Genomic DNA, 27,112 nt, shown 5'->3' on the forward strand with positions numbered 1-27,112 from the left:
AGAACCCGGGACCACAGTCTGAAGGTAGGCTAGGCAGAAAAATCTGCAAGGCTCCATCTCTAATAAACCAGCAAAATAATGGACTAGAGACACAGCCAACGTGGCCTTCAGGGTAATGTACTTACAACAATCCAGCTCATCAGATTTGTCTCCGCAATCCACGTGATGATCACATTTCTTGTGCTTTCCAATGCACTGACCATTGGCACAGCGGAACTGGTCAATCAAACAGAGCACTAGGAAAATGCAAATCGTTTTCCTGTTTTTACTGTGTGTCAGGCAATTCCACCAAGAGTTAAAAGGTGCTTTCTGAGTACAAATGAAAACCCACTAACTAGACTTCTGGAAAGCCTCTAGCTATTATTCCCTGTGCTGTCCTTCAGTAGGAAAGAGTAGAAAGGGAATCTAGCAGATTACTTCCTGCCACATTCTTTCAAGTTCTTCCTTTACTAATAATGACTTTATCCTGTAGGATACCAGAACAGGTTTTATAGTACACAAGGCTCACAAAGGGAAGAGAATGCAATATACTTAGGGCTTACTAGAAAACTACTACTTTTACATCTTGATGACCCAATCTCTCCATGTTCTCTCACAGGACTCAGCTCACTGCTGTGGTTTGGACATGGTTTCGGTACGGCCTGAAAGGTTTGTGCTCTGGAGGCAAGGTTCACAGGGTGGCCCTGTACGGGTGACGGACCTCTGAGGACAGAGGCACAGGGAGCCAAGTGGAAGATCACTGTGTTCCTTTCCTCAGAGTGGATTAAGGTAGCTCTTAGGAGACCTATGCTCAGTTCTTAACATGAAGTTATCCAAATAGGAAACCGCCCCTCCTCTTGCTCCAGCAGTTTATCTTAAGGTGTTATCACAAAAGTATTCCCGCTACTGCACTGTCATTTGCCATGAAACCTTCCTCAGAGCCCAGCTGATGCTAATGCTACACACACACACCCCTCAGTGACCCAGCCTTAGGTATGCCATTACAGTAGCAGAAGTCTGACTACCACATAGTAACCTGTAAACACCTTATCCATTTGCTACATGGCATTTACGTTCATAAGGAATTCAAATATAAAGAAAGCCCAACTACTTGACGAGGAAAGGCTCTGTGCGCTGGCACTGAGGAATTCTGGGTACCTTCACAGTTCTTCTCATCAGATGTATCTTGGCAGTTTGCATCTCCGTTGCACCGAAGGGAACCATCGATACACTGCCCACTGGCACACTGGAACTGGGACTCGGAGCACACAGGACAGTTGAGCTCATCACTGTGGTCCTCACACTCAGTGAAGCCATCACAGCGCCACGCCACAGGGATACAGTCGATCTCCCCAGTGAAGCAGGTGAAGTGCTGAGGAGAACATGTGGGAGGTTCTTCAAATGGACGGGGAGGGAGTGACAAAACACAACACTGGTCACACAGAGGTAGCAACGTCTGCTCCAGAGCACTGCACATCTGATAACATTTATATGCTTTACAACACACATCTAACTAGTACTTCCTATCAAACTATGACTCACGTTTTCTCACACTGTAATTCAAGCAGGATTTTATCTGCAAGCTGTTACAATCTCACAAATAATCTGGCAATAATCACTGTGGTCAGCAAACTCCATGTATTTTAAGGCCAGACTAGAATCCAGGCTTCCTATGAATAACCATCTCCTAGGGTTCTGACGCTGCTTTCAATTGATCCACAGCTCAGAACTGTTTTAACAATTATTCTAAGATGTCATTTTCACTACCTTTGCACTGATAAACAAAAGGAGTGGTGGGTAAGACTTACTGGCACCTGATGAGAATAAACAGAATCAGGCAGGATCACACTCCACACAGCTACACACTCACAGCTTGGAGATACATGAAGGCCAGTTTCTCCAGATGAATTAGTTCTATGAACTGTATTATGAATATATTAAAATCAGCTCCTGACCCTACATCCCTCTGGCATGAAGCCCATATCGTACACCTAAAACTGACAGTCTCTAAGAGAAAAGCCATTCAAACAATGTCATTGTTTTACAAATGAGGATGGGTTACAAATGAGGAGGCTGACCCAGTACCCAAGGACACACAACCTCCTATAAATACCTGATAGCTAAAAAAGAAAAAGTCATCAGTAGCTCAGATCTATAATCCTAGTCACTAGGGGAATCAGAGGATAACGGTTCAAAACCCACGCAGAAAAGTCCTCAAGACTCAATCTCCAAAATAATCAACAAAAATCCAGGCTAAAAATGTAGTTCAAGTGGGAAGAATGCCAACAAAGCAAGCAAGCAAGAAGCCCTGAATCCAAACCCCAGCAAAGGCAAACAACAACAACAACAAAAACAGAACTAGAAGGACACCTCTTTAAAGTCTGTCCTATTTACTACTGTCATACTTTCTTTAAAAACTTATGCTAATCAGGCACTGGTGGTTCATGCCTATAATCCTAGCTACTCAAGAGGCTGAAATCTGAGGATTATGGTTCAAAGCCAGCCCCAGACAGGAAAGGCCATGAGACTCTTTATCTCCAATGAACCACCAGAAAACTGGAAGTGGCACTATGGCTCAAAGAGGTAGAGTGCTCATCTGTAGAGAAAAAGCTCAGGGACAGTACCCAGGCCCCGAGTTCAAGCCCCACAACCAACCAAAAAATAAAATAAAATAAAAAGAGCGGGGGTGGGGGAGGCGCGGGGGACCTGGGCAATAAAAGGCTCCATTAATAGGGAAAAAAAAGGTTCAAACACCTCCTCCTAACTCCATAATTAGGTGGCCAAGCTGAGGCCTCTGTGAACATTAAGACTCAAATGTTGTACAACAACAAAAAAATCAAAGCAATCTTTTGTCACCTGAACCAAAAACATTTGTGTATCAGTCTCATTAATAACTGTAGGTATAAAGTCAATTCTTGTATTCAGTGATTTTTTCAAACAACAGAGCAGGTGTTAACCTGGTGCAGGGCACTGCCATACTGTGTTTCAGTCCACCGTGATGAAACCATTTCACCACAAAGCGATCACCTGAGATGCTGCTTCAAAAGTAATTTATTTTTGGTAGATAAGTAATAAAAAAGAGCAGGAAACCTCAGTGGACACAATTCCAACAATGATACCCACTGACAAGCAATGAGAATTCAGTGGAAAGAGCTCAGAAGAGAGGGAAGAACTTTTTTCATCTTGCCTTCCTAACATGTTACTAGGAAACAGTCATTCATAAGCTGAAAATATGATGATGCATATATAGTGAAATAATATTTGGCCTTTAAAAAAAAGGAAATCCTAATGTCCAAAACAAGTGATAATATTATATTAAATGAAATAAGCAAGGTACAGGAGGATAAACACCCGAAGACCTCACTCATATGTAGGGACCTCACAGAAACAGATGGAAATAGCAATTATGAGAGGATTGGGGAGCGGGGGGAAAAGGAGTCACTCACAGGCATCACACAGAGAGGAATACGAGGGACCAACCCAGTTAGAAGAACGTGCAACTTCACCTCTACCCACCTCCAGGCTAGACAGAGAATGTGGCGGCACTTGTATTTGCACAAGAAAGTCACAGCACATTTACCTCCACAGGAGAGCTCATCCTGAAGCAGAACCAGGTGCATGGGACAGGAGCACCTTGTAGTTCCATCCCCTTTCACGAGACAGATGTGCGAACAGCCACCATTATCCTGAGCACATGGGTGCTGTCCTGGAAAATAAGTGATGCATGAAACAAAAGAAAACCAGTGTAAAACTCCATCCCAACTTTAGTTCAACACAATATAGTTCCTTACTCTGTCCCCATACAGACCATAAGAAAATATCTATGTTTGATCTATTATTACACACATGCACATGCATGCACACATGCATGCACGTGCACTGTCATCAGCATCCTACCAGAGTCACGCTACGGTGCCTAGGCTGGTCCCACACCCTAAGGCTCAAGTGATCCTCCTGCCTCAGCCTCCTGTGTGCTGGGCTAGGGGCATAGGCAATACCATGCTCAGGTCTGTCCTTTAAAGCATTCACAGGTATCTTAAGCAAGTTAATGCAAAATATTTTAATCATGCTCAAAAATATCTTAACACCATAGGCTCATGTTAATGATATAAATAAAATAAGTTGATGAACAGAACTAGGAAAAAGACAGGGAGACAGCTAAGACCTAGATATTAGTCTATTTACACAGTAAGGACTCTCCAAGATTTGAACTCAAAAACTTTGTAGAAGTCTAATCTCCTACAAAGGCTATTCCACTGAAAAGTATATTTTAATGAGGAATCCATGGAAAATAAAACTTATCTGAAGAAAAAAATTTAAGGTTACTTGGAACTGAACCATTCAGAAGGAAACAAAGTTGCAAAAAGTAATGTGCAACATTACTATTATTATTTCATTGAATTTGGGCTAAGTTAAAGAAACAAACCATTTGACAAAGTCTGTTTCACAAATTGAATTTTTATCTGATTCTGCATTGCTGTGTTGACTGGTTTGAATCCAAAGACAACACTATTGAATTAGAAGACACAAGCTGCAGCAGTGTTTCTCAACCCTTTAATTTCATGATACTTTTCATTTTTCAAAAAAATCCTTTTTTTTTGGTCAGTCATGGGGCACTGTCCCTGAACTCTTTACCTCAAGGCTGGTGCTCTACTACTTGAGCCATAGTGCCACTTCTGATTTTTCTGGTGGTTAATTAAAGAGTCTTACAGGTGTTACTGCCACGATGGCTTTGAACCATGATCCTCAGATCTCCTGAGTAGCTAGGATGTCAGGCGTGAGCCACTAACTCCCAGCCCTTATTACTACAAATTTAAGAAAGTTTTCCCAAGCACAAGCATCCACAAGTCAGGTAACTTAGGTAGGTACCATGTTATTATCTAATTTATATTAAATATCCAGCCTCAGTTATTATATGTTATGAAATAACAAACTCCAACTTTGTAATCCCAAATGCCGCTGACTTAATTCATGGACTGTGGCAACGATGGACAAGTGAGCTGGACGCAGTGCCACTCTGGCTCCTGTATCTCCCTTTCACAGACGTGGATTCCACAAGCAAGCACTGAGATGGCAAGGCAAGGGGCTGGAATAGTCTCCTAGTTCTCCAGTAACATTAGCCCTGCTGACACTAACAAGGCCTACAGAAGTGAGTGTGGTTGGGTCTACAAATTAGATACAAGTATTAACAAGAAATTAAGCCAAGAAGATCAAGCATTTTCAAAAGTGTTATATATATTTGTGTGTGTGTGTGTGTGTGTGTGTGTGTGTGTGTGTGTGTGTGTGTGTGTGTGTGTGTGTGTCTACTTATCTAAGTTTGAAACTGAAAATTTTATCTAAGGGAAAGAATAAGGACTTTCTGACTCAATTCTTCCCTCATGTGTAAACATTAATTTTTAGTTTTTTGCTTTTGCTTAAGGTTATAGTTAACCCATGACAAATATACTCATCATGGCATAGAATGTCATTTTTCCTTTTGTTTAAACTCTAGGGACATAAAGGAAAAGAGAAAGACCAGTGTCTTGGAGAAGACAGGGAAAAAGCGTCACTTTCCCTAGCTGAGTAGTCACTTTCCCTAGCTGAGTAGTTTGACTCTTGTAGTGCTGGGAGCAGAACTACTTACACCCTCACACCAACCATTTTTAAATCAAAAAGGCCACACCTTCTCTCATACTGAGTTTTTTGGGTTGTGTGCACCAGTCCTGGGGCTTTGTTCACCTAGTAACTCTACCCCTTGAGTCACAGATCTCACAAACTTTCCTGCCCAGGCTGGTTTCACACCATAATCTTCATATCACAGCCTCCTGCATAGCTAGGATTACAGGCGTCAGCCACTGGTACCCCAGCTCCCTCATGCCTGGTTTAAGGGGAGATGCTTAACTAGATAGAAAAAGCTCTAAAGTTCAAAACAATGACAAAACTGATAGCATATCAGTAATACCCCAAAGACAGAAAGAGTGAGGAAACCACAGACTCAAGCACAGAGGTGCCGGGAGTGTGGTCCGTGGCACTTACTGTACTCCTGAAGGTTCAGCTCCTTCACGGCGTGAATGGCGCTGAGCTGGGCAATCCGAGCCTGGACCTTGGTCCTGCCCTCCCGACCGGTCATGTCAATTTTTTCAATCATTTGCTGCTGCTTATCGATCCAATAGAGCCAGTTTTCAAACACAGTCAGTCCCACAGGCTGCAAGATATTGGAGTCTTCTAACACTATCCTGTTGGCACCTTGGAAAGGAGAGCATGCGACAGCCATTACTCACTGTTGCCCTTTCACCCAGGCCCCACCACCTTTCCCACAACCATTCAGCCCCGGAAGACCAGCTTTGTTCTGCAGAAATGAAAGTACACGTTCTTTATCTCAACACAGTACTCAACGAGGGTGATAATGTCAGAAAACAGAATAAACCAGACATTCAAGAGTGACCAAGAGTGAACAGATGCCGATACACAGCAAATACTCGAGCTCCCGAGGAGAGGGAGTCACTAAGTGTTATGAGAATTCCTGCATAAAGTAGATGAAAGCGCTCTCCAGATGAAGCAGCAGGGAACACGACCTGGACCCCACTGCTGCAAGCCTGTGAGCTGTCCAAGGAGAACAAGTTCAGCCTCACCCCGCCTGGCTTCACAGAACACAGAGCAATCTACGGAATTTACAGGAATGATGTCTGCCAAACACACTCAGAGCTATGCAGTCTCCTGACAGGCAGCCTGTTCTACTGCTGAACGGATAAGGTCCTTCACACCCCTGCACTTTACTCACAGATTCCTTTCCCTCATTCAAAAAGAAAATGAGCTGCTTATTCCTTCCCTAACTTCCCTAACTTCCTAACAGTCTCTGAATACTTCAGAACACTTCCAGGATTTCTAAATAAATCAAAGATATTAGCTTACAGTTTAGGAATTCAAGGAACATTCCAAAGCAGGTCTAATGCTGCTTTAATAAACAGGGAAACTATTCCACAGACTCAGTCCCTGTCCATGAGAGATCAAGAACAAGTACAGGAGTGCTCCCTTCTAACTACTGAAATTCCTGTGGTGAAAACACAGGCCCAGTACAACCCCAGATGACAAAGCAGCGGGAGGGACGGAGTATCTGCAGGTTGGACAGCAGCTTCTGGCTGACAACACAGTAACCCATGGAACACTAGGCCAGGGATGCTCAGGTCCCCTGAGGTCAGGGAGCACCAAGCACCTGAGGGTGGGTCAGAAGGAGCGAGAAGTCGCAGAGGCAGTATGTCACCGACATGGCTGCTCCATGTCCTCCCTGACTCAGGCCTGAGCCCATCAGGCAAAGTCAAGGCAGGAAGGTGTCAGTGGGAATTACTTAAAAGTCCCACCTTCTATATACCCCCCATACCATTCAAGATCTCCAGCTAACCCACATTTGTCCTAATATAAGGGTGGGGTTTCTGAACAAACTGGAACAACTCTAAAAAGAGAAAATCCTTGGAAGAAAAGGAACATCAGGGGGATGACCTTCGAGTCCCACCCAACACTGGAGAAGTCCCCTGCATCACGGTGGCTGTACCTCGGTTGCTTCAGTGCTGCATGCTACACTGCCCACTAGGGACCACCATTTTTTAATCTCTACATTTAAGTATGGAGAAAAGGATACAATATTAGACAAATATTGCAACATGTATGTGAGTGCGCATATTTGTATTTAGACCTGAATCTAAATCTAGATCAAGATCTATTATTATTATATAGAATGCCACTACTAGTTTTAGGTCACAGAAAAACATTCGGACATGTCATGTATGTATCCTTATGCAGATGTAACTCTTAGTTTTAAAAATCATCCTCCTACATCTAATTCTCTTGAATGGTGCTGGTATTCTGCACACTGATAATAGACTATTACTTCACAAAGTATATTCATAGCTTCACAACTATCTACCCTGTACCCATGTTACTGTTTCTAAGACAGCCACCAAATCAAAGAAATGCCTGTTTACATTTTGGTCACTACTGGCAAACTGCCCTCTATAAACGTTTTACCAATTTCCACTTCTGCCAAAGTACATGAAAATACATCATATTCTACCATCCGGCCAGTGTAGAGTATAATTGGCTTTAATATACTTTTTGCCACTCCACCAAATACAAACAGTGCATTATTTTAACTTCATTTCCCCTGTCATTCAGAGTATTTGGACATCAGAGACTAAGGAAGGGGCAACAGCTATGATTACAGGCGGAGGACTCCAGAGAAATAAGCAAATGTGAATAAAACACAAGGAGTGTTAGGGGCGTAGTGGGTTTGTGCAAGGTGAGTGAAGTACACAACCACACCATTTCCCTGTAGGTCCAGATACTTTTAAAAGACTCTTTAGGAAAAGCAGTGCTACTGGATGTCATGGTCAGGAAAGTGTCTACGGTGTGTAAACCGTGTTGTTTGTTAAGAGTGGCTATTTGTAAATGTCCAGAAGGAGTAATAATCAAGGTAGAGAATCACAAGCAAGGATTTGGGCCACATGAGTAGACTGGAAGTATGTTATTTACAGGTCTTGAAAACTGGCAAATGACTAGATGACAGAGGAAGTAATAGTGCTGTCTGCTGAAGAAAAGGCTCTTCTCCAACTAACTTGTCACTGTATTTAATATAGAATAATCCAAGACAAGAAGCATACACATGGTTTTGAGGAGCTACTGCACGACCTCCATCAAGGCACGGGCAACACTTGCTGGGTACCTGAGAGATCGCTGCTTTCAATCCTCCGGAGATCTGAATCAGCCCAGAAGAGCTTGCCCAACCTGCTATCGAGAGCCAATGCCACTGGTTTACTCAAGCCACTGAAGAAGAGAACCTCCCGCTCTGTCCCATCCAAAGCAGCCCGTTCGATTTTGGGGGATCTTTCCTGAAGATTGGTAAAATACATATACCTGAAGAGATAGGAGAGAACAATGTTACCAACATGAAAAGGCTACACAGCACATTTTTAAGGAGACAGGGTAGGGATGCAGCTCTGTGGCACAGCACTTGCTTAGCATGCCAGAGACCTGGGGTCTGATGCTAGCTAGCGACACTGCCAATGAAAAAAAAAAAACAGAGAGGGGGCTGGGAAGGTGGCTCAGTGGGAGAGCGTTTGACTTGCATGCTCGAGGCCCTGGGTTCAATTCCTCAGCACCACATAAGCGGAAAGAAAAAAGCCAGAAGTGGCGCTGTGACTCAAGTGGTAGAGCACTAGCCTCGAGCTGAAGAGCTGAGGGACAGCGCCCAGGCCCAGAGTTCAGGCCCCACGACCGGACCAAAAAAAAAAAAAAACAGAGAGGTAAAATAGTACTTTAAAACCTAACTTTTGGTTTTTGTTGTTCTTTTCCCTGAGACAATCTATGTAGCTCTGACTCCTCAAATGCACAATCCTCCAGCCTCAGCCCCAACCCAGAGTGTTGCAATTAAAGAAGTGTAAGTTTACTTTTTAACTGATACCTAAACCACAAAAAGGGTCATGTTTTGACACATGTATTCATGGCCGATCAGGTTAAACATACCTCCTCAAGCACATGTCACCAGTATGGCAAAAGCATTCAAAGTCCTTTCTTTAGCACTCCGGAACTCACACTACACATTGCCACCTCTAGTCACTATACTATTCAAGTGCAGACCTGAACTCTAACTCTGTACCTACTGATCAACTTTTTGTAAAAAGGCTACAGAGGGCCAGGCATGGTGCCTGAAACCTGTATTCCAACTACCCAGGAGACATAGATCAGGAAGATCAGGGTTTGAGGCCACCCTGAGCAAAAAGATCCCATCCTAACTGATAAGCAGAATGTGATGGCACACACCTCTGATGCCATCTATATAGGAAGTCATAGATAAGAGGATCATGGTCTGAGGCCAGGTGGGTCAAAGACTCAAGACTCTAAAACCTAACTGAAGCAAAAAGGGTGAGAGGAGTGGCTCAAGTGGAGGAGTGCCTGCCTCGACAAGCGTGAGGTCAAGGGATACATCCACCACTTTCAATAAAGGTAACAAAGGGTTCACACAGTCCTCGGGATGCCAAGTCTCATGGATTAACATAACAGTGCTAAGACACGGCACGACAACTTCAGAATAATGTGGCCAGAATGTCTTGAACACAAAATTTCAAGCTCTCTCTTAGCTGACAGGTGCAACAACTAAAAATAAGTCACAGGTATCTTATAGTTGTAGGTTTCAACCCTTTCCTCTAACTCCTCTGAAGTAAGATGCTTTCCTGCTGAAGTCCTTATCCAGATGTGAGAGAATACTGAATGTTTATGAAGTGCAAAGCTCTGAGCTAAATGAAGAGCTGTTCCTTCTTCATAAAAGGGCCTGAGGCCTACTTAAGAATACACAAGTGGCAAACAGCTAAGCCTAAGGGTGACTGGGAAGAACGATGCCGGGCTAGTGAGGCACACACAGAGCCCACGTGGCAAGGGCAGGGGAGCAAGGAAAACATCATGGGGGATATGGCAGCAAAACTTACTTCATGTGGGAAGAAACCTAAGGCAGGGAGAAGAGAGGACACTCACGAAAGCCATGAGAGGGGACGGGGGCAGAGAACACTGAGGGGTCCCTGGCTCACAGGACACATATAGGGACTGGTTGATGCAGACATGTCCAAATGTCGGTCCAGTAACATACCCTTTCTCTGGGTTCACCACAATGGCTCGAGGTCTGTCTTGCTCGCCCTTGAGCACCACTCCGATTGACCTCCCATCTAGCCTTGTCACAGTGATGACATTGGCAGCCTCACAAGTCCAGTAGATATAGCGGCTGTAAATATCAATGCTGAGGTCATAGGGCTGTATTTCTAGGTTCTGACTGGAAACGGAGCTCACAACCACAGTGAAGCCCTAAGGAAAGAAACAGAGACACACAGGTAGCAAAGTTAGACTCCACATCGGACAGTCTTGCAGTGGCTACTCCCAGTGCTTTTACCTGTGAGGGATTCCCATTCCTTTTTTTCCTTTTGGCCAGTCCTGGGGCTTGAGCTCAGAGCCTGGGCACTGTCCCTGACCTTTTTTGCTTATAGCTAGCACTCTACCCCTTGAGTCACAACTCCACTTCCAGCTTTTGGGGGGTTAATTGGAGATAAGCACCTCATAAGGCTTTGCAGCCTGGGCTGGCTCTGAACCACAATCCTCTTGAGTAAGCTACGATTACAGGTGTGAGCCACCAGTAGCCAGTCATCCTGGATGTTTTTTATTTTTTTTTTAATTTTATTTTATTTGTGAACATACGGTACAGAGGGGTTACAATTACATGGGCGGGATAATGCGTACATTTCTTACCGAGAATTGCAGCCTCCTCCTTTGTTTACCCTTTACATCCCTTCCCAGCCCCCCCCCAATCCCAATCCTTCTCCTTCCCCCCCCTTCCCCCCCACCACCGACATTGTAAAGCTCGGTTTGGGCATGACAACTTGTACTTCTCATTGTTGCAACAGGTCCACCTGTATCCTTAAACAACTGGTTTTTCCCCATCTCCTCCACAAGTTATACTGACATCAAATATAGTGAAAGCAGGGGTTATACTGTGGGGGAGGGACATACAAAGCAACAAAGAGATAATCTTATAAATGCGTTAGAAACCCATGCATGAAAGAAAAAACATTAAAATACATATCTAAGGGTTCATTTTCCTGACATCACATTATCTGACCTTTTCCGCTTGACTCATAGATATACTAGATATTGCAAATAAGGGAAACCATGGGACCTATGTTTCTTTGGGCCTGGCTTACTTCACTTAATATAATTTTTCCAAGTTTTTCCATTTCCTAACAAATGGGGCAATGTCATTCTTTCTGATGGAGGCATAGAATTCCATTGTGTATATATACCACATTTTCTTGATCCATTCATCTACTGAGGGGCATCTGGGTTGGTTCCATATCTTAGCTATGGTAAATAATGCTGCAATAAACATAGTTGTGCTGGTAGCTTTAGTGTGGTCTTGTTTGTAACAAATCCTCAAAGAAACAACTGCCCAATAAATAAGTGGGCAAAAGACTTAAAGAGAAACTTCTCTGAAGAAGAAAGAAGGAAGGCCAATAGACACATGAAGAAATGTTCAACATCCCTAGCCATAAAAGAAATGCAAATCAAAACATTGAGATATCACCTCACTCCAGTTAGAACAGCAAAAATCAAGAACTCTAACAACAACAGATGCTGGTGGGGATGTGGACATAAAGGAACCTTACTTCATTGTTGGTGGGAATGTAAACTTGTTTAACCACTTTGGAAAGCAGTATGGAGGTTCCTCAAAAGACTTCACATAGAACTCCCCTATGACCCAGCAATCCCACTTTCGGGCATTTACCCAAATGTTTTTTAATTTTATTGAGATTGTTAGGTTGATTTTTGAATCTTTTAAGTAATAAACAAATAGCTGTGTAACTTGTTTATATAAAGTCCCTTCTGCATTCCTTAAAGCTAAAGGCTCACAAGAACAGGGATCAGAACAAAGGCCACCTGACTTCAAAACTTCTAACTCTGGAAAGACCAGTGGCAGGGATGAACTCATCTACACACAAGCCCAAACCACCCCTCTACCATTTCCACCCCAACCCCATCATCACGCAGTTCCTCTCAAGTAAAAAGTTACCCGTTCTGGGGTTTCAGTTAGCATCCACAGACACACAGACACACACTGCGTTAAATGAAACAGCATAGCAACTAGTCAGAAGAACATTACCTGGCTGCCATCTTCTTGTGCCTTTCGGATCACGTTTTGCCGCGAGTCAATCCAATAGAGCTGCTTGTCCAGTGGGTCGTAGTCTATGGCCCGAACGTTGCGAAGGCTGTGGATAGGGAGGATGATGTCAGGACTCTGCTGTTCATCGATCACCATGCGGTTGATGGCGCTCTTTTGACTGAAGAGCAGGAAAGTGGTGGGAGCTTAGAAGGAAAGAGGAGACTTTGAGACAGAGTGACTAAGTCTTGCAGCACTCTTTCAAGACTGGATCCGCCTGCATGCAGTAGGTACTTCACAAAACAAACACAGCAAGGCTCAGGGCAGAACCCTTTGGCATGCCTCTGAGAACTCTCTTCAGAGTGGCACTAAACAGCATGCCAGTTGCCAACCCAGTTATAAATTCACCCCATGGCACAGCTAGCCTACTTATGTTCACCTTGCAGTGTAACACGGTAGATGTAATTTCAGCGAAGGATTTTATTAAAACATATAAAAGACCCTATTTTACCTTATGTACATATGGGGGTTGCAATCAGGAAGAAGGTAAAAATCAACTCCTAACAGATGCAGAAAATCTAGACACTGGTGGCTCATAACTGTAATCCTAGCTACTCAGGAGGCTGAGCTCTGAGGATCACAGTTGGAAGCCAGCTTGGACAGGAAAGTCCATGACACGCTTACCTCCAATGAACCACCAGAAAAATGGAAGTAGCACTGTGGCTCAAGTGGTAGAGCACTAGCCTTGAGCTGAAGAGCTCAGGGACAGCGCCCAGGCCCTGAGTTCAAGCCCAAAAACTGGCACAAAAAAGAAAATCTTTCTGGGTGCCAGTTGCTCATGCCTGTAATCCTACTCAGGAGGCTGAGACCTGAAGATCGCCGTTCGAAGCCACCCCAGGCAGGGAAGTCTGTGAGACTCTTATCTCCAATAAATTACTCAAAAAAGGCTGGAAGTGGTATGGTGGCTCAAGTGGTAGAGCACTAACCTTGAGCACAAAGACTCAGGGACAGCACCCAGGCCCTGAGTTCAAGCCCCACAATGAACAAAAAAAAAAAAAAATTTCTGGAATTTTCCACTTAATATGAAGGTTGACTGCAGGTCACTGGAAACCACAGAAAGCAAAATAGCCAATAAGGGAAACTACTGTCTACGTCTTAAATTCCATAATTATACGCTATTTCCCTTGGTACTCCGTCATTAAATCCAGCACAATCATGTCTTTCTCGGGAACAGAAATATAAATAGCCAAGCCAGAACTCTCTGCCTTCATCAGAGCCCCACTCCTGCTGTCCCTGGGTTTTATACGTTTTACACTCAGCTGCATATTGGCTCACGTCCTAAAGGAACTCACTGGCATGCACCAAGAAGCTTGGGACTTCAAGTTATTCTTAGAAATCCAGAATGGAGCAGTTAAAAAGAATCTAATGATTTGCCAGAAACCTCTATCGATTTTCTTGAAGAATTTTATTTTGACTACTATTTTCTTAGTAAAATTTTAAAAATAAAGAAGACTAATTTGTATGTTTCTGACATAATAGGTACCACTTATCCATACTAAGACATACAGTGAGATAAGAAGACCCTGAAATTTTAGTTCTCAAGTTTTCCTGTCTAGGGTTCATTTAACTGAATACATAGTGGGCTCTCAATATATTTTACTGGATATTTTTTTCTAAGTCAGGCTTGAACCTTTAATGAGACTCCACAGCTGGGTAAAAATCTTTTTTTTTTTTTTTTAATGTATATTAAGATTAAAACCAAGACTTGGGGCACAGTGTCCCAGGCAGGAGGATGACTGAGCTCAGAAACAGCATCACCTATTGGTGGATGGATGGAAACAAATGTAGCTCCAAATAAATGCTTGTTTCAAATCTACTGAAGGTATTAATAACTATAAATGGCTCAGTATTTCTGAGGAAGGTAAGAGTTTATTTACAGTCAGTGCTAAACCTGACACAGTATGTCTGAATCTACACTATCTATCTCAAACCACTCCCTCCCACAGGTGCTGCAAAATGATGTTGGCAGCTATCTGCAGATTGCCTTCTCCCAACGAAGACGTGGGATGCAGAGGCTGGAGGGGTATAGCAAAGGAAGCTGTCCAGTCATCTTTAGAAGGCAGCTGTGTTAAAAGGAAGGTGCTGCTCTTGGACAAGAATGAAGTGAGCTATAAGACCAAGCCAAGCCCAGCAGGCACCACAGTGCACTTGAGCAAGGTACCAAGTGCACTGGGCATGGGCTGGAGTATAGCCCGCTCTTCATTAGCCAAACCACGCAACTTCCTGATGAAACATCTCCCATGGGAGCCACCTCAGAAGACACACCTTCCCCCCACTCCCTTAATACATTAACACACTATGTTACTATGTCCGCCTTGAATATTCTCATCTCTAGATTTGTTTTTAATCATACCTACTAATTTGTCTCGTCTCTCCACTAGGGCACAGGCCCTCATGTAAACATTGGTCATGTCCCATATCTCCCCAGCAACCATGTTGCTGCCTTGTTAACAGTGTTTATGTTTAATGCAAATCATTTTCTACATTTGACCTGAAAGCTATTGTGTACCCACCCTTCCCTACAGCTCCAAAATCTGGATTCACCACCGGATGGGCAGATCTGCTAACAGAACTGGCACAGACTAGCACATGCGCACTGGGTTTACAGCATGTGTACTCCACTTTCCCTGTCTAGTTCTGAGTTAGACATCCTCCTTTGTGTGCCCTGTCTGGCCTCATACCAAAATAAGTTGTTCTATCTGGCTTGGCCTGTGCATTTCAAAACACAGGAGATTATGTTTTGGATTTTCCTTAATGTACTATCTATACTGCTCTTTCCTTCCTTCGTTGTGACTAAGAATTATGTAAAAAAAAAAAAAAAAAAAAAACACCTGTCATTCTTTTCTGTGACACTGTCTGGCTTGCCCTAAGATAAAAGATTTAAATTTCTGTAGCATCAAGTTGTTATCATCAAGTAAGTGACAAAAATTAGCATCTCTCCCTTTGGTCCTCTCCTTTTAGATATTCTCCTTTTTAAACAATCGGTACTGGACTTCCACAATTTTTCACTCTGGAAAACCTGGACTGTAGCATGTAAAATGAGGCTTTCTCGTCTCATGTAACCTTAACGGGGGCAGAGGGGACATGCAGCTCACCGCTACAAGTCCTGTTGTCAGCATTCAGGGAGTAGTGGGCAGGGCACCCACAGACGAACCCCCCAACGGGCACAGCCAGGCAGAGGTGGGAGCAGTGCCCATTGCTGGAGGCACACTCATTCCAGCCTGCCTGCCGAGAGGAGTGGAAGACGAGGATGTCCATCACATAGTCCAAATGGCCCTGAATGATGGTGCGGTTTTGGCCACTCGTTTTATTGGCACGCTCAATGCTGCGCCGGCTCCAGTCCGTCCAGTAGATATAATCTTGGTACTGAGTTAAGCCAAAAGGATGAGGCAAGTCATCTGCTATCACTTCCCGATTGAGTCCTAGTTTCAAAGTCAGCAGAGAAGCAGCGGGTGAAATGTGTGAAGACACAGTGTCTTAACAGAAAGCATTACATCTGCAACTGATTTAAAATAGAACAATTCATTTCAAAACAATTCTAATACCAGACCAGTCCTAGGAAACTACTCCTGCACTTCCCACTAGTAATCACTGCTGCTGCTTCCAACTCCCATGAATCATCTGAGCCTGTATTTTCACTTCTTATCAGCCTATATGTCAGCATTTGTTCCTCCCACAAAGAGAAATACCTACGAACCACAGTATTACAAACAAGGATGAGATTTTCTTCATACTAAATAGACATGACTCAAAGTAACTAGACTGTTGTTAGTAATAATAAGGGTACACTCTGAGAAAGGGAAGCTGTCGCTCATGGAATCTTTTCCATGAATAGCAGCCATGACTTCTGTATGAAGAGCATGCACTGTGAGCAGAGCAGCAGAACTTACCTAGCATATTTGAAGACTCTATTAAGTTGGTGTCCAAGTCTGTCCAGTAAAGCCGTCTCTTGGCATAATCGATGGTCAGACCATTTGCTCGACCCACGTTAGGAACCAATGTGGTTCGCTCACCTCCATCCATGGCGGCTCTGTCTATCTTAGGCTTTCCGCCCCATTCAGTCCAGTACATAAATCTGAGGAATTAACAATGGAAACGTTCTGTAAGCATTCCACTTCGATAGGCCCACACTCATGAAAAATAACTAAAAATACGTATGTTAAACCAAGCAAATGGGGAAAACAAATTGGGCTGTAATTCTTCAATTACTTTGTCACTTTCAGCTAAACCTATTTTCACACATCTTAGAAAAGGATATGAGTTAGCTCTCAGCCTTTCTAATGAATTTGTTCCATTCAAACCTAGGAACTGGACACAAACCAATTATTTCTTTATTGTGCACGAGCATTTATGAAACTATTATTCAAGATAATAGCAAAGGATCAAGTCCTGGTGCACGAATCCGAACACAGCAACTTAAATATCTAAAATACTGGACTTTCAACTTGTGTAATCAAAACAAGCTGCAAGATCATACCACATGCAAAAGCAGCAATGGCCTGAGGTTGATGTAAGAAGCAAAGCCCAAACAGTCCATGGGAACATACTACAACACTAAGAGGTGTCTGCAAGAATGCCCTGCACTAGTAAGAGTGCAGTGCACCGGTACAAGAGGTCCATGGGAGCATGATGCACCAGTAAGAACCATCTGTGGGAATGCACTGCACCAGTAAGAGTGGTCCATGGGAGCCACTGCACCAGTAAGAACCGTCCATGGGAACGCACTACATGGGTAAGAGTGGTCCACAGGAGCACAGTGCACCAGTAAGAACCGTCCGTGGGAATGCACTGCACGGGTAAGAGCGGTCCACGGGAGCACAGTGCACCAGTAAGAACCGTCCGTGGGAACGCACTGCACTGGTCAAATACAATGAGTCAGCTCCCTGCTAGGTCAGCAGGGGTATGAACATTACTAGCAGGTCCCTGTGAAATACAGCACTGAGGAACCCCACACCCTGGCATTGTAGAGATGGGGAGGCTAAAGTACTAAAGAAATGGGAAGGATTTGCCCTGTGTTTCAAAGCCAATTCCATGACTTGAACCTAGTCCTTGAGCCAAATGCCTTTCAACTCAGCTCGTAAGGGGCTAGTTTCAGAGACAGGGCCAGAAACACCACGGACAGACATTCATGTGCCACTGGGCCACTGATGGCTGGCACGGCAGCAATGTATGAACAAGCTTTCCTGAAAATGAAAGCCATTCTAGGCTCTGCTTACACTGCACTTGTCAGCTGACAAGCATGTGCACACAGAAGAGCAAAGAGAACAACTGTGAGAGAAGTTTTACACTTGCCAGCAGCAACTTACACTAGAATCCTTAGTGAGAACTAAGGGCTTCTAAATTTATCTAATGAGTACTGGAGCCCTCAGTGAGAACTCCGGACTTCTAAATTTATCTGACTGGCCACTAATGCTCAGAGCAAATACTACCATAATCTCACCACAATGTCAAAGTAGAGAAGCTGTCTTTGATAGCCTTCCAACTAGATGGCTAAGTAGCTAATCACGGGGTCACTGTGGTAACTTCATGGAACCCTTTCTAAGGACAGAGGCAGCAGTATTGCTATGTTCACAATGCTGACTTCTCCTAAAAGTTTTCCTTCATAGCTCCGATGTCTTCACTGCTGTCTGAAACCTGCTGACTTCTCTAAGGACCACCCACCCAGCCTTGAAAAACAAGTCATGTAACTAACTCCATTTGCATTCTGTGCCATCATGATAAACTTAACAGCCCCGCTTGGCTTAATGTATATTGTAAACTGGGGCTTCTCTGTGCAAGGCCCTGGCCTGGGCTCCATTCTCAACACATACATACTGAGTTGATAAGTAGAGGAGCTTTGGGCAATGTGTAGCCATCTCCCTTTACCAGCCCCAGTAGAGCCAGGACAGTAACTCTACCTGTTCTGTTTCTTCCTATACCCACCTATGATATGGTATAACTTATCAACTTGACCCAGTTAAGGGCAAAAATCTAATAATGAGCTTTTATAAAAGCTATTTAAGTTGTATGAATTCTTTTTTTCTGGGATTTTTCATGTATTCTTTCTGGATGCTGGGACCTGACACTGTGGGAAAGACTGCTGCTGTTTCTGAGCATTCACTGTTTTTGTGGGTTTACTACAACCATTTGGAACCTAGCATGGCGTTGCGCAAGCAAGTGCAGGTTGATGACACTCAGAATGCACGAAGAAAGCCACCCACCCTTCTGCAGGGTCCAAGGCCAGAGCTCTGGGGCTGTCCAGGTCTTTCCACACCAGAACCTGTCGGTGCTGCCCGTCCAACTTGGACACCTCGATTCGATTGGTCCCCGTGTCTGCCCAGTACAGGTTCTTCCCCAGCCAGTCCACCGCCATGCCTTCTGGGTAGTCCAAGCCGAACTCTACCACGTGCTCCAGTGCACTGCCATTCATAAAGGCCCTGCTGATGGTCTGCAGAAGCACAAAACACAGAATGACAGTCTCAATGGTTAATGTTGGGGACAAGTGTTTAGTGGCAAAACTTTACACACCAACAAACTTCACATGCAAAGTTTTCAAGAGCAGAAAAAACATTGGTATCAATCTCTAATAAGTGCAAATGTGAGTCCACTGCCACTGAAAAGTTGGAACTGCTGAAGAATCAGATTGCTCCACTGGGTGGGAGATGTGGTGGCACCTCCTATAATCCCTGTGACTTGGGAGGCAGAGACCGGGAAGACTGCAGTTCAAGGCCAAGCTGCGCAAAAAGTCAGACCCTATCTCTAAAAATCAAGGGTGGTGGTTCACACCTGAGCCCACTTTCACCAGGGGTAGAAGTGAGAGGATATCTGAGAACAGGCTAGGCTGGAGTGGCAGAACTCTTGCAAGTGACAGGTCCTGAATACAGCTGCCAGGCCCAAGGAGTTTCCTCCCTCCATCCCCGTACATACCTCAACATGTACTCTAGAGAGAAGAAAACAAAGGGATGCTTTAACTCATAATTTGCAGTTTTTACCTCAGGCTTATAATTTGTGTTTTAAATAATCAGGAGTCAAGTATCTTTAAGACATTTATCTGATAAAAATGTAGCTAAAGTTGGGCACTGGTGGCTCATGCCTGTAAACCTAGCTACTCAGGAGGCTGAGATCTGAGGATCACAGTTTGAAGCCAGCCCAGAAAGGAAAGTCCATGAGACTCTTACCGCCAATAAGCACCACAAAAACCAAAAGTGAAAACCGAAAGACACAGTTCAAACCCCAGGATCAGCACACATGCATGCACATGCACACACAAACACAAAACACACTAGTTCAAGAAGTTCTCCCTTAGCCCAGCATTGGTGGCTCAAACTAAGATCTGAGGACCAAGGTTCAAAGCCAGCCCAGGCAGGAAAGTCTATAAGTTTCTTTTTATTTTATTTAATTTTTAAAATTTTTATTTTTGTCGGTCATGGGGCTTGAACTCTAGGCCTGAACACTGTCCCTCAGCTCTTCAGCTCAAAGCAAGCGCTCTACCACTTGAACCACAGCACCACTTCCAGTTTTCTAAGTGGTTTATTGGAGATGAGTCTCACGGACTTTCCTGCGTGGGCTGGCTTTGAACCATGATCCTCAGATCTCAGCCTCCTGCGTAGCTAGGATTACAGGTGTGAGCCACCAGCAACCCGCTTTATTTTTATTGTAAAGATACTGTACAGAGGGGTAACAGTTACATCAGTAAGGTAATGAGTACATTTCTTGCTACTCCCTCCTTTGTTGTTCTCTCAAGTCTATAAGATTCTTATCTCCAATTAACCAGCAAAAAGCCAGAATTGGGGGTGTGGCTCAAGTGGTAAAGTGCCAGCTCTTAGTGAAAAAGCCAAGTAAGTACATAAGGCTCTGAGTTCAAGCCCTACAGTTGGCACAGGCACATGTGCACACACATGCACACACACAGAAGCTCTCCTTTCTAGTTCCTAAGGTCAATACTCCAAAATTCCCTTGCTTACCTTGAGTGATATATCAGTCCAATAAATCCGGTTGTCTGTCACATCAAAATCCAAAGCAGAGGCTTCCTTGACACCAGTGAGTGGAATGGCCACATTGTTATTGTTTGTTTCCAAAGAAATTCGTCTGATATCTGCTCTCCTCGAAAACAAAAGAAAAGCCTCTGGGACAATGCAGGTCTTCATGTCACTGATGAGTTCAAAACCAATGGGGCAGGCACAGCGAAGGCCCTGAGGTCTATAGAGACAAAGATGGCTGCACCCTCCATTTTCCTCAGCACAAGGGTTGGAACCTAAAAGATACATTTGTTGTGAAAAACACAGAACAGGCTCACTGACACGACACAGTCCAATTTTAAGTCAATGCACACTTGAACAAAACCCCTTTGTACAACTAAAGATAACAAAAATTAAATCAAGAAATTAAAAAAAAATCAGCACACATTTGGTTCACAAGGACTCATCTTGCTCTAATCGAGTTTCAATTCTAACCAAATACCAAGATCCATAGGAAGTGGAAGGATGGCAAAATACTTTCCTTTATTCCCATAAGAAGCTTTACAATAAGATGTATCACTCATCCAATAGGATGAGGGGTGGCAAGGCCTGTGTTTGTGTATGTAAGAACACAAATTGTTCAAACAGAACAATCAAAGAATTAAAAGGCAGACCCTGGTGGCTCACACCCCTTAGCAGCTGAGATCTCAAGATCTTGGTTCAAAGCCAGCCCAGGCAAAAAAGTCCATGAGACTCTTATTTTCAATGAACCCACCAAAAAGCCAAAAGTAAAATTGTGCCTCAAGTGGTACAACACTAGCCTTGAGCAAAAAAAGATCAAGGACAGCACCTAGGTCCCCAGTATTGAGGGAGGGAGGGAGGGAGGGAGGGAGGGAGAGGGAAGGGGGGGGGAGGGAGGGAGGGAGGGAAAGAGTAAACATTTCTATACTGCTCCAAACATCAACAATTTCACTGGTGCTTTACAAACTACTCTTTGCCTCTTTTCAGGTTCATTTTGAAGAGGTTTTGGAATGACTTACCAATGATCCGATGAACGCTTGTGGCCTTTAGCCCCATTAAGTCAGGCAACTGATCTATGATGGTCTCCCGCTCTGCACTCCGCTTGTGCACTCTTTCGATGCTACGCCTCTGCCAGTCAGTCCAGTAAACATAGTCGCCCAGCAAAGTAAACCCAAATATGTGAGGAATTTTGTCTTCCACCAGTACTCGTCTTCCAGTGCCATCAGTGTTCATAACCTTCAAGTGTAGATTTGAAGAAGGAAAACAGTAAGTACTTAGCCTTCAAATGTATTTAAAAACAAATCCCAGTCATCTTAGGTTTTCCTATCACTTTCAGAAAATTACAACATGATTATTTACTGAGAATAATCTCAAATATCCAACATAAGCTTATATTTTTCATCTTCTCCTCTGATCTCTTATGATTCAACTCTAAATCTATTAATTGACTATGTCAAAATTCAAAATATCGGGCTGGGATGATGGCTCAGTAGTAGAGTGCTTGCCTTGCATGCATGAGGCCCTGGGTTCGATTCCCCAGCCACCACATAAGCAAAAAGAAAAAAAGCTGGAAGTGGAGCTGTGGCTCAAGTGGTAGAGCGCTAGCCTTGAGCTGAAGAGCTGAGGGACAGCGCCGTAGCCCAGAGTTCAGGCCCCACGACTGGACACAAAAACAAAACAAAAAAAATTCAAAATATCTTCACCTTAAGTTTGCAAACTTATTTTCAAACTGTAACATATTAAAAACTTTACCATATATCTTGTTTTTCAACCTATTTCATTTTATCCTGAGAGTTTTATTTCTGCCTTCTTATACATAAGGAAACATTTTCCTACGAACACCCAACTCATAAACCACTGGATTTTTTTAAAGAACTTTTTCCACTTAGCAGTCTTTTTATTTTTTGTTATTTTGACTAAAGCAGCCACCATTATCAAAAAACTATCAGATAAACACGATCTCAAAGCCAGGCATGGTGGTACACACCTGTAATCCCAGCACTCAGAAGATGGTGGTTGGACTTGAGCTCAAAGCAAGTTGTGTCTACATAGCAAGTTCTAGGCTAGCCTGAAATATACAGTGAAACTCTCTCAAATGATAAAAAGAGAGAAAGGAGGAGAGAAAAGAAAAGAGAAGACTGCTCAATAAATCAATTCTTTGATGTTATCATCTTAAGTTCAATAAGCAACTATTTTGGACAGGTTACTAGCTTTATAAAACTCCTTATGTTTAAAATAAAACACAGCAAAAGCTTGTCTGTACATTCTGAATCTAGAACAAGTGAAAAAAAATACAGGCAATTCCAAATATTGCCCTTGTGCTTTAAAAGCTAAACCGACATGTTAATTACATCTGGCAACTCTTAAGAGTGCCTCACTGTATTACCTCAGAGTGCTTTAATTAAACTGAAATTAAGCTTCTGTCATTTCTAAAATCTCACTCAAGATCTGAACTAGAGTCTCCAGCGGTTTCAGCTGTCCTAACCACATTGTGGCCTTGGTTTATTATTCGGAAGCATTACCAGATACTGTAAACCACATTGAGCATGTGGGCTACAGAGAGAAATAGACACAGGCGAGGAGCACCCTCTCTGCATGAGGGCCAGGTGATGGCATACTTTCTACAGACATTACAGCAGTTTCATCAGCTCATTAAATGTCAAGACAGGATTACCCATGAAACCTTGGAATGCAGCCAGTCTACTACCCAAATGGCTGCTATGCAACTTCACTTGACAAGACACGTTCAAGGAACAGATGACAACAGACATCCCAGCACCAATCATGAAGTGAGCTGGGGTAGCAGTGCTACACTATTCCAGAAGGTGGATTTAAACCTTCACCAAAAGCCATGTGCTAGTGGCTCAAGCCTATAATCCTAGCTATAGATAGCTAGCTAGATGGCTATAGGTATGCATGTGCCCATTTATGTGTGTACATATGTGTGTGCATAAAAATGGTATTTTTAAAAACAGAGTAAGTGCGGTTGAGGCAGGAAAGTCACCTGAACTGAAAAGAATGAGGCAAGCTGAGGCACCACAGCAAGACCCCATCTTAATAGAACAACAAAAATAAAACCCAAGGAGGGGCTGGGAAGGTAGCTCAATGGTAGAGTGCTTGCCTTGCATGCATGAGGCCCTGGGTTCAATGCCTCAGCACCACATAAACAGAAAAAGCCAGAAGTGGTGCTATGGCTCAAGGGGTAGAGTCCTAGCCTTGAGCTGAAGAGCTGAGGGACAATGCCCAGGCCCAGAGTTTAGGCCTCATGACCGGCAAAAAAATAAAATAAAATAAAAAAATAATAAAACCCAAGAAGCCTGGTGAACATGAAAGTCTTTTGCTTTAATCAGTAAAAGATGTGTGTGTGTGTGTGTGTGTGTGTGTGTGTGTGTGTGTGTGTGTGTGTGTATCAGGGAGGGAGTCAGGGCCTTGCTCAACTAGACAAGCACACTCTACTGAGCTCCATTCCCAGCCCTAAATACAGCTTTTGGAATGGGCTTTCAGTTTATGTATGTACACAATGCTATGCAGATCGGCTGAGTATTATTTTCAGAGAGAAAAATTAAAGGAAAGAAAGGCCAAAAGATAAATAAAACCCAAGCTGGGTGTTGGTGGTTCATACCTGGAACCCTAGCTACAGAGGAGGCTGAGATCTGAGGATCACAATTCAAAACCAGCCCAGGCAGCAAAGTCCATGAGACACTTACCTCCAATGAACCACCAAAAAAAGTTGGAAGTACAGTTGTGGCTCAAGTGGAACAGCATTAGCCTTGAACACAAAAGCTCGGAGACAGCACTTAGGCCCTGAGGTTCAAACATGTATCTTGGGCAAACAGCATTTCAATCTTGCTAAAGCCCATGGAAGCAACAAGCAATGCCGTGCACACAGAGGGGAGGCAGGCAGGAAGGTCTCCCTGCTCTGGAGGTGTAGTGTTAGGCTAACAGCTTTGTAACCTAGCTCCAGACAAGCTAGGTCTGAGTACCCAAGAAGTTTTCAACATGAAAAGAACACAAAAGGGGGGTGGGGGTGGGGTGAGGGGGATGGGTGACGGAGGGGAAGGGGAAGGGAGGGGAGGGGAAACAAAGGAGGACTCAACAATGCTTGATAAGAAATGTACTCATTATCTTGCCCATGTAATTGTTAACCCCTCCCTACAGTATTTTCACAATAAAAAAAAAAAAAGAACACAAAATAGAGCATTAGCTTTGAGCTGAAGAGCTGAGGGACAGAGCCCAGACCCAGAGTTCAAGCCCCAGGACCAACATAAAAAAAAAAGAAAAGAAAAGTGGCGCTGTGGCTCAAGCGGTAGAGCACTTGCCTTGAGCTGAAGAGTGCAGGGAAAGTGCCCAAGCCCAGAGTTCAAGCCCCACGACCAACAAAAAAACAAAGAAAAGAGCACAAAAGTATATTTACACTAAATAATTTTATAATATTTTCTGAAGGAGCTCTGCTTAGCATAGACTTTTACAATTATTATACTCATTTGCAGACAAATAAAGCTGGGCAAGAGTCACTCCCCAAACCAAGTCTTTCTAAAACCCAAATGTCTCAGGAAGCCTGAGGAATACAATAAAGCTCTGACTTCCAGATAAAGGCCTCATTATGATAAACACTGAGCAACAGTTATCATATGCTCCACGAGACACTTCTGAGAGCCCCCAGAGTAGTGAGGCCCCACAAATGCAACAAGAGAAAATATTAAGTCAACCAGCAAACAGTGCACCTCGTTTTTTAAGCATGCCTACAAGAAATTCTATTTGTAATGCAAGTAGGAAAAACTTAACGATCACATGTAAGTATCAAAAGGAAGATTACTCCCAAGGTGATGAGGACACCGTATGCCCCAGACTAGATTTTTTAAATATTCCTCATTAAAAAGAATCAAGGCTCTTTGGTTGGAATACACCACTGTTCCACAAAGTGCTTTGACAATGACAGAGGTGCTCAAAGGTTTAAAAATAGAATTGCTCCATGTCTGGGCAGTCCCCCTTCTAGTATATATCCAAAGGAATTGAAAACCAGATCCTGAAGAGATATTTGTTCGTTTGTGGTTGCATAGTTCACAAAAGCCAACGAGACAGCAACGGATGAATAGATTAAACAAAACGTAGTGCATGTATACACAATGGAATACTATTCTACTTGAATTTTATGTAAAGAAAATACCCCACGACAAGCAATAAATTGACCACTTCACATTCTATCCCAGTACCAGACAGATTACTAGAATGACAGTTTGCAGAAGCTGGATGGAGGGGAAAAGAAAAGGGAAGCAGTTATTTAAAGGCTAGTTTCAGTCATGTACCCCACTAAAGTGGCAGAGATCTGACAAGAGACCTGCTACACAAAACTGTGCCCACAGTCACACGACTACACTGCACGCTTAGAAATAGCAAGATGACATTGTTTGCACTAGGTTTTGTTGTTGTTGTTGTTTTGTCAGTCATGGGGCCTGAACTCTGGGTCTGGTCGCTGTCCCTCAGCTCTTCAGCACAAGGCTAGCGCTCTACTTGAGCCACAGCGCCACTTTCAGCTTTTTCTGCTTATGTGGCGCTGAGGGACCCAGGACCTCATGTGTGCAAGGGCCTCATGTGTGCAAGGCAAACACTCTACCACTGAGCCACCTTCCCAGCTCCACTAGATGGTTTTTACTACAATGCTCAACAATGCATGTGAAAAGGACACTGAGACCAACCTAAGAGGCTCTGCAAGCTCAAAACACTGCAACAAGGAAACGATCACAAGGAACAGAACTCCTGGAAGAGGTGAATTTCCTGAGCAATTGGTCAGACAGATCGGTGAGGAGCCAGTACTTCCTCACTGGAGATATGTAAGAAGTGATATAGCAAGACACTATGGGCAAGGGGGAACACTAAAGAAAAGCAGGCCAAGCTGGGCGCTCGTGGCTCATGCCTGTAATCCTAGCTACTCAGAAGGCTGAGATCTGAGGATTGCGGTTCAAAGCCAGCCCGAGCAGGAAAGACTGTGAGACTCCTATCTCCAATAAACCACCAGAAAACCGGAAGTGGCGCTGTAGCTCAAGTGGTAGAGCGCTCGCCTTGAGCTGAAGAGCTGAGGGACAGCGCCCAGGCCCAGAGTTCAAGCCCCACGACCAACAAAAAAAAAAAAAAAAAGGCAGGACATGAAAACCAAAGCTCTTGTCCTGCAGGAATATAAAACCCCAAAGGAATGTATGCATTGGAATAATCTGATTGAACTAGAACTATCTACACACACACATTAGGTGGTTTTATATTAAACATGAGGTAAGGGAGTAAGTATATCTATAATTCTAGCTACTGGGGAAGCTGAGATCAGAGGACTGCAGTTCAAAGTTAGCCCAGGCAGGAAGTCCAAGAGAAAAGCAAGAGGGAGGTATGGCTCAAGTATTACAGGACCAGCCAAGCTGGTCCACGAGCAAGCCAAGCAAGCATGAGGCCCTGAGTT

The 27,112-nt window shown here is 43.7% G+C and overlaps 1 protein-coding gene across 1 annotated transcript in view; it reads right to left on the reverse strand.

Annotated features, from left to right (window-relative positions):
- Positions 1-27,112, reverse strand: part of Lrp6 (low density lipoprotein receptor-related protein 6) — a 74,245-nt gene that overhangs the window by 15,561 nt on the left and 31,572 nt on the right. Inside the window, exons 7-18 of the mRNA XM_013025113.1 lie at positions 21,684-21,900; positions 20,650-20,939; positions 18,907-19,133; positions 16,597-16,781; positions 15,802-16,128; positions 12,650-12,852; positions 10,592-10,803; positions 8,675-8,865; positions 5,995-6,204; positions 3,560-3,685; positions 1,138-1,374; positions 126-236 (exon numbers count right to left, since the gene is read on the reverse strand). Of these exons, the coding sequence (XP_012880567.1) occupies positions 126-236; positions 1,138-1,374; positions 3,560-3,685; positions 5,995-6,204; positions 8,675-8,865; positions 10,592-10,803; positions 12,650-12,852; positions 15,802-16,128; positions 16,597-16,781; positions 18,907-19,133; positions 20,650-20,939; positions 21,684-21,900 (2,536 nt within the window). The remainder of the gene's footprint in view (positions 1-125; positions 237-1,137; positions 1,375-3,559; positions 3,686-5,994; positions 6,205-8,674; positions 8,866-10,591; positions 10,804-12,649; positions 12,853-15,801; positions 16,129-16,596; positions 16,782-18,906; positions 19,134-20,649; positions 20,940-21,683; positions 21,901-27,112) is intronic.

This window comes from Dipodomys ordii, unplaced genomic scaffold (assembly GCF_000151885.1).
Source record: "Dipodomys ordii isolate 6190 unplaced genomic scaffold, Dord_2.0 Scaffold81, whole genome shotgun sequence".
NCBI lineage: Eukaryota > Metazoa > Chordata > Mammalia > Rodentia > Heteromyidae > Dipodomys > Dipodomys ordii.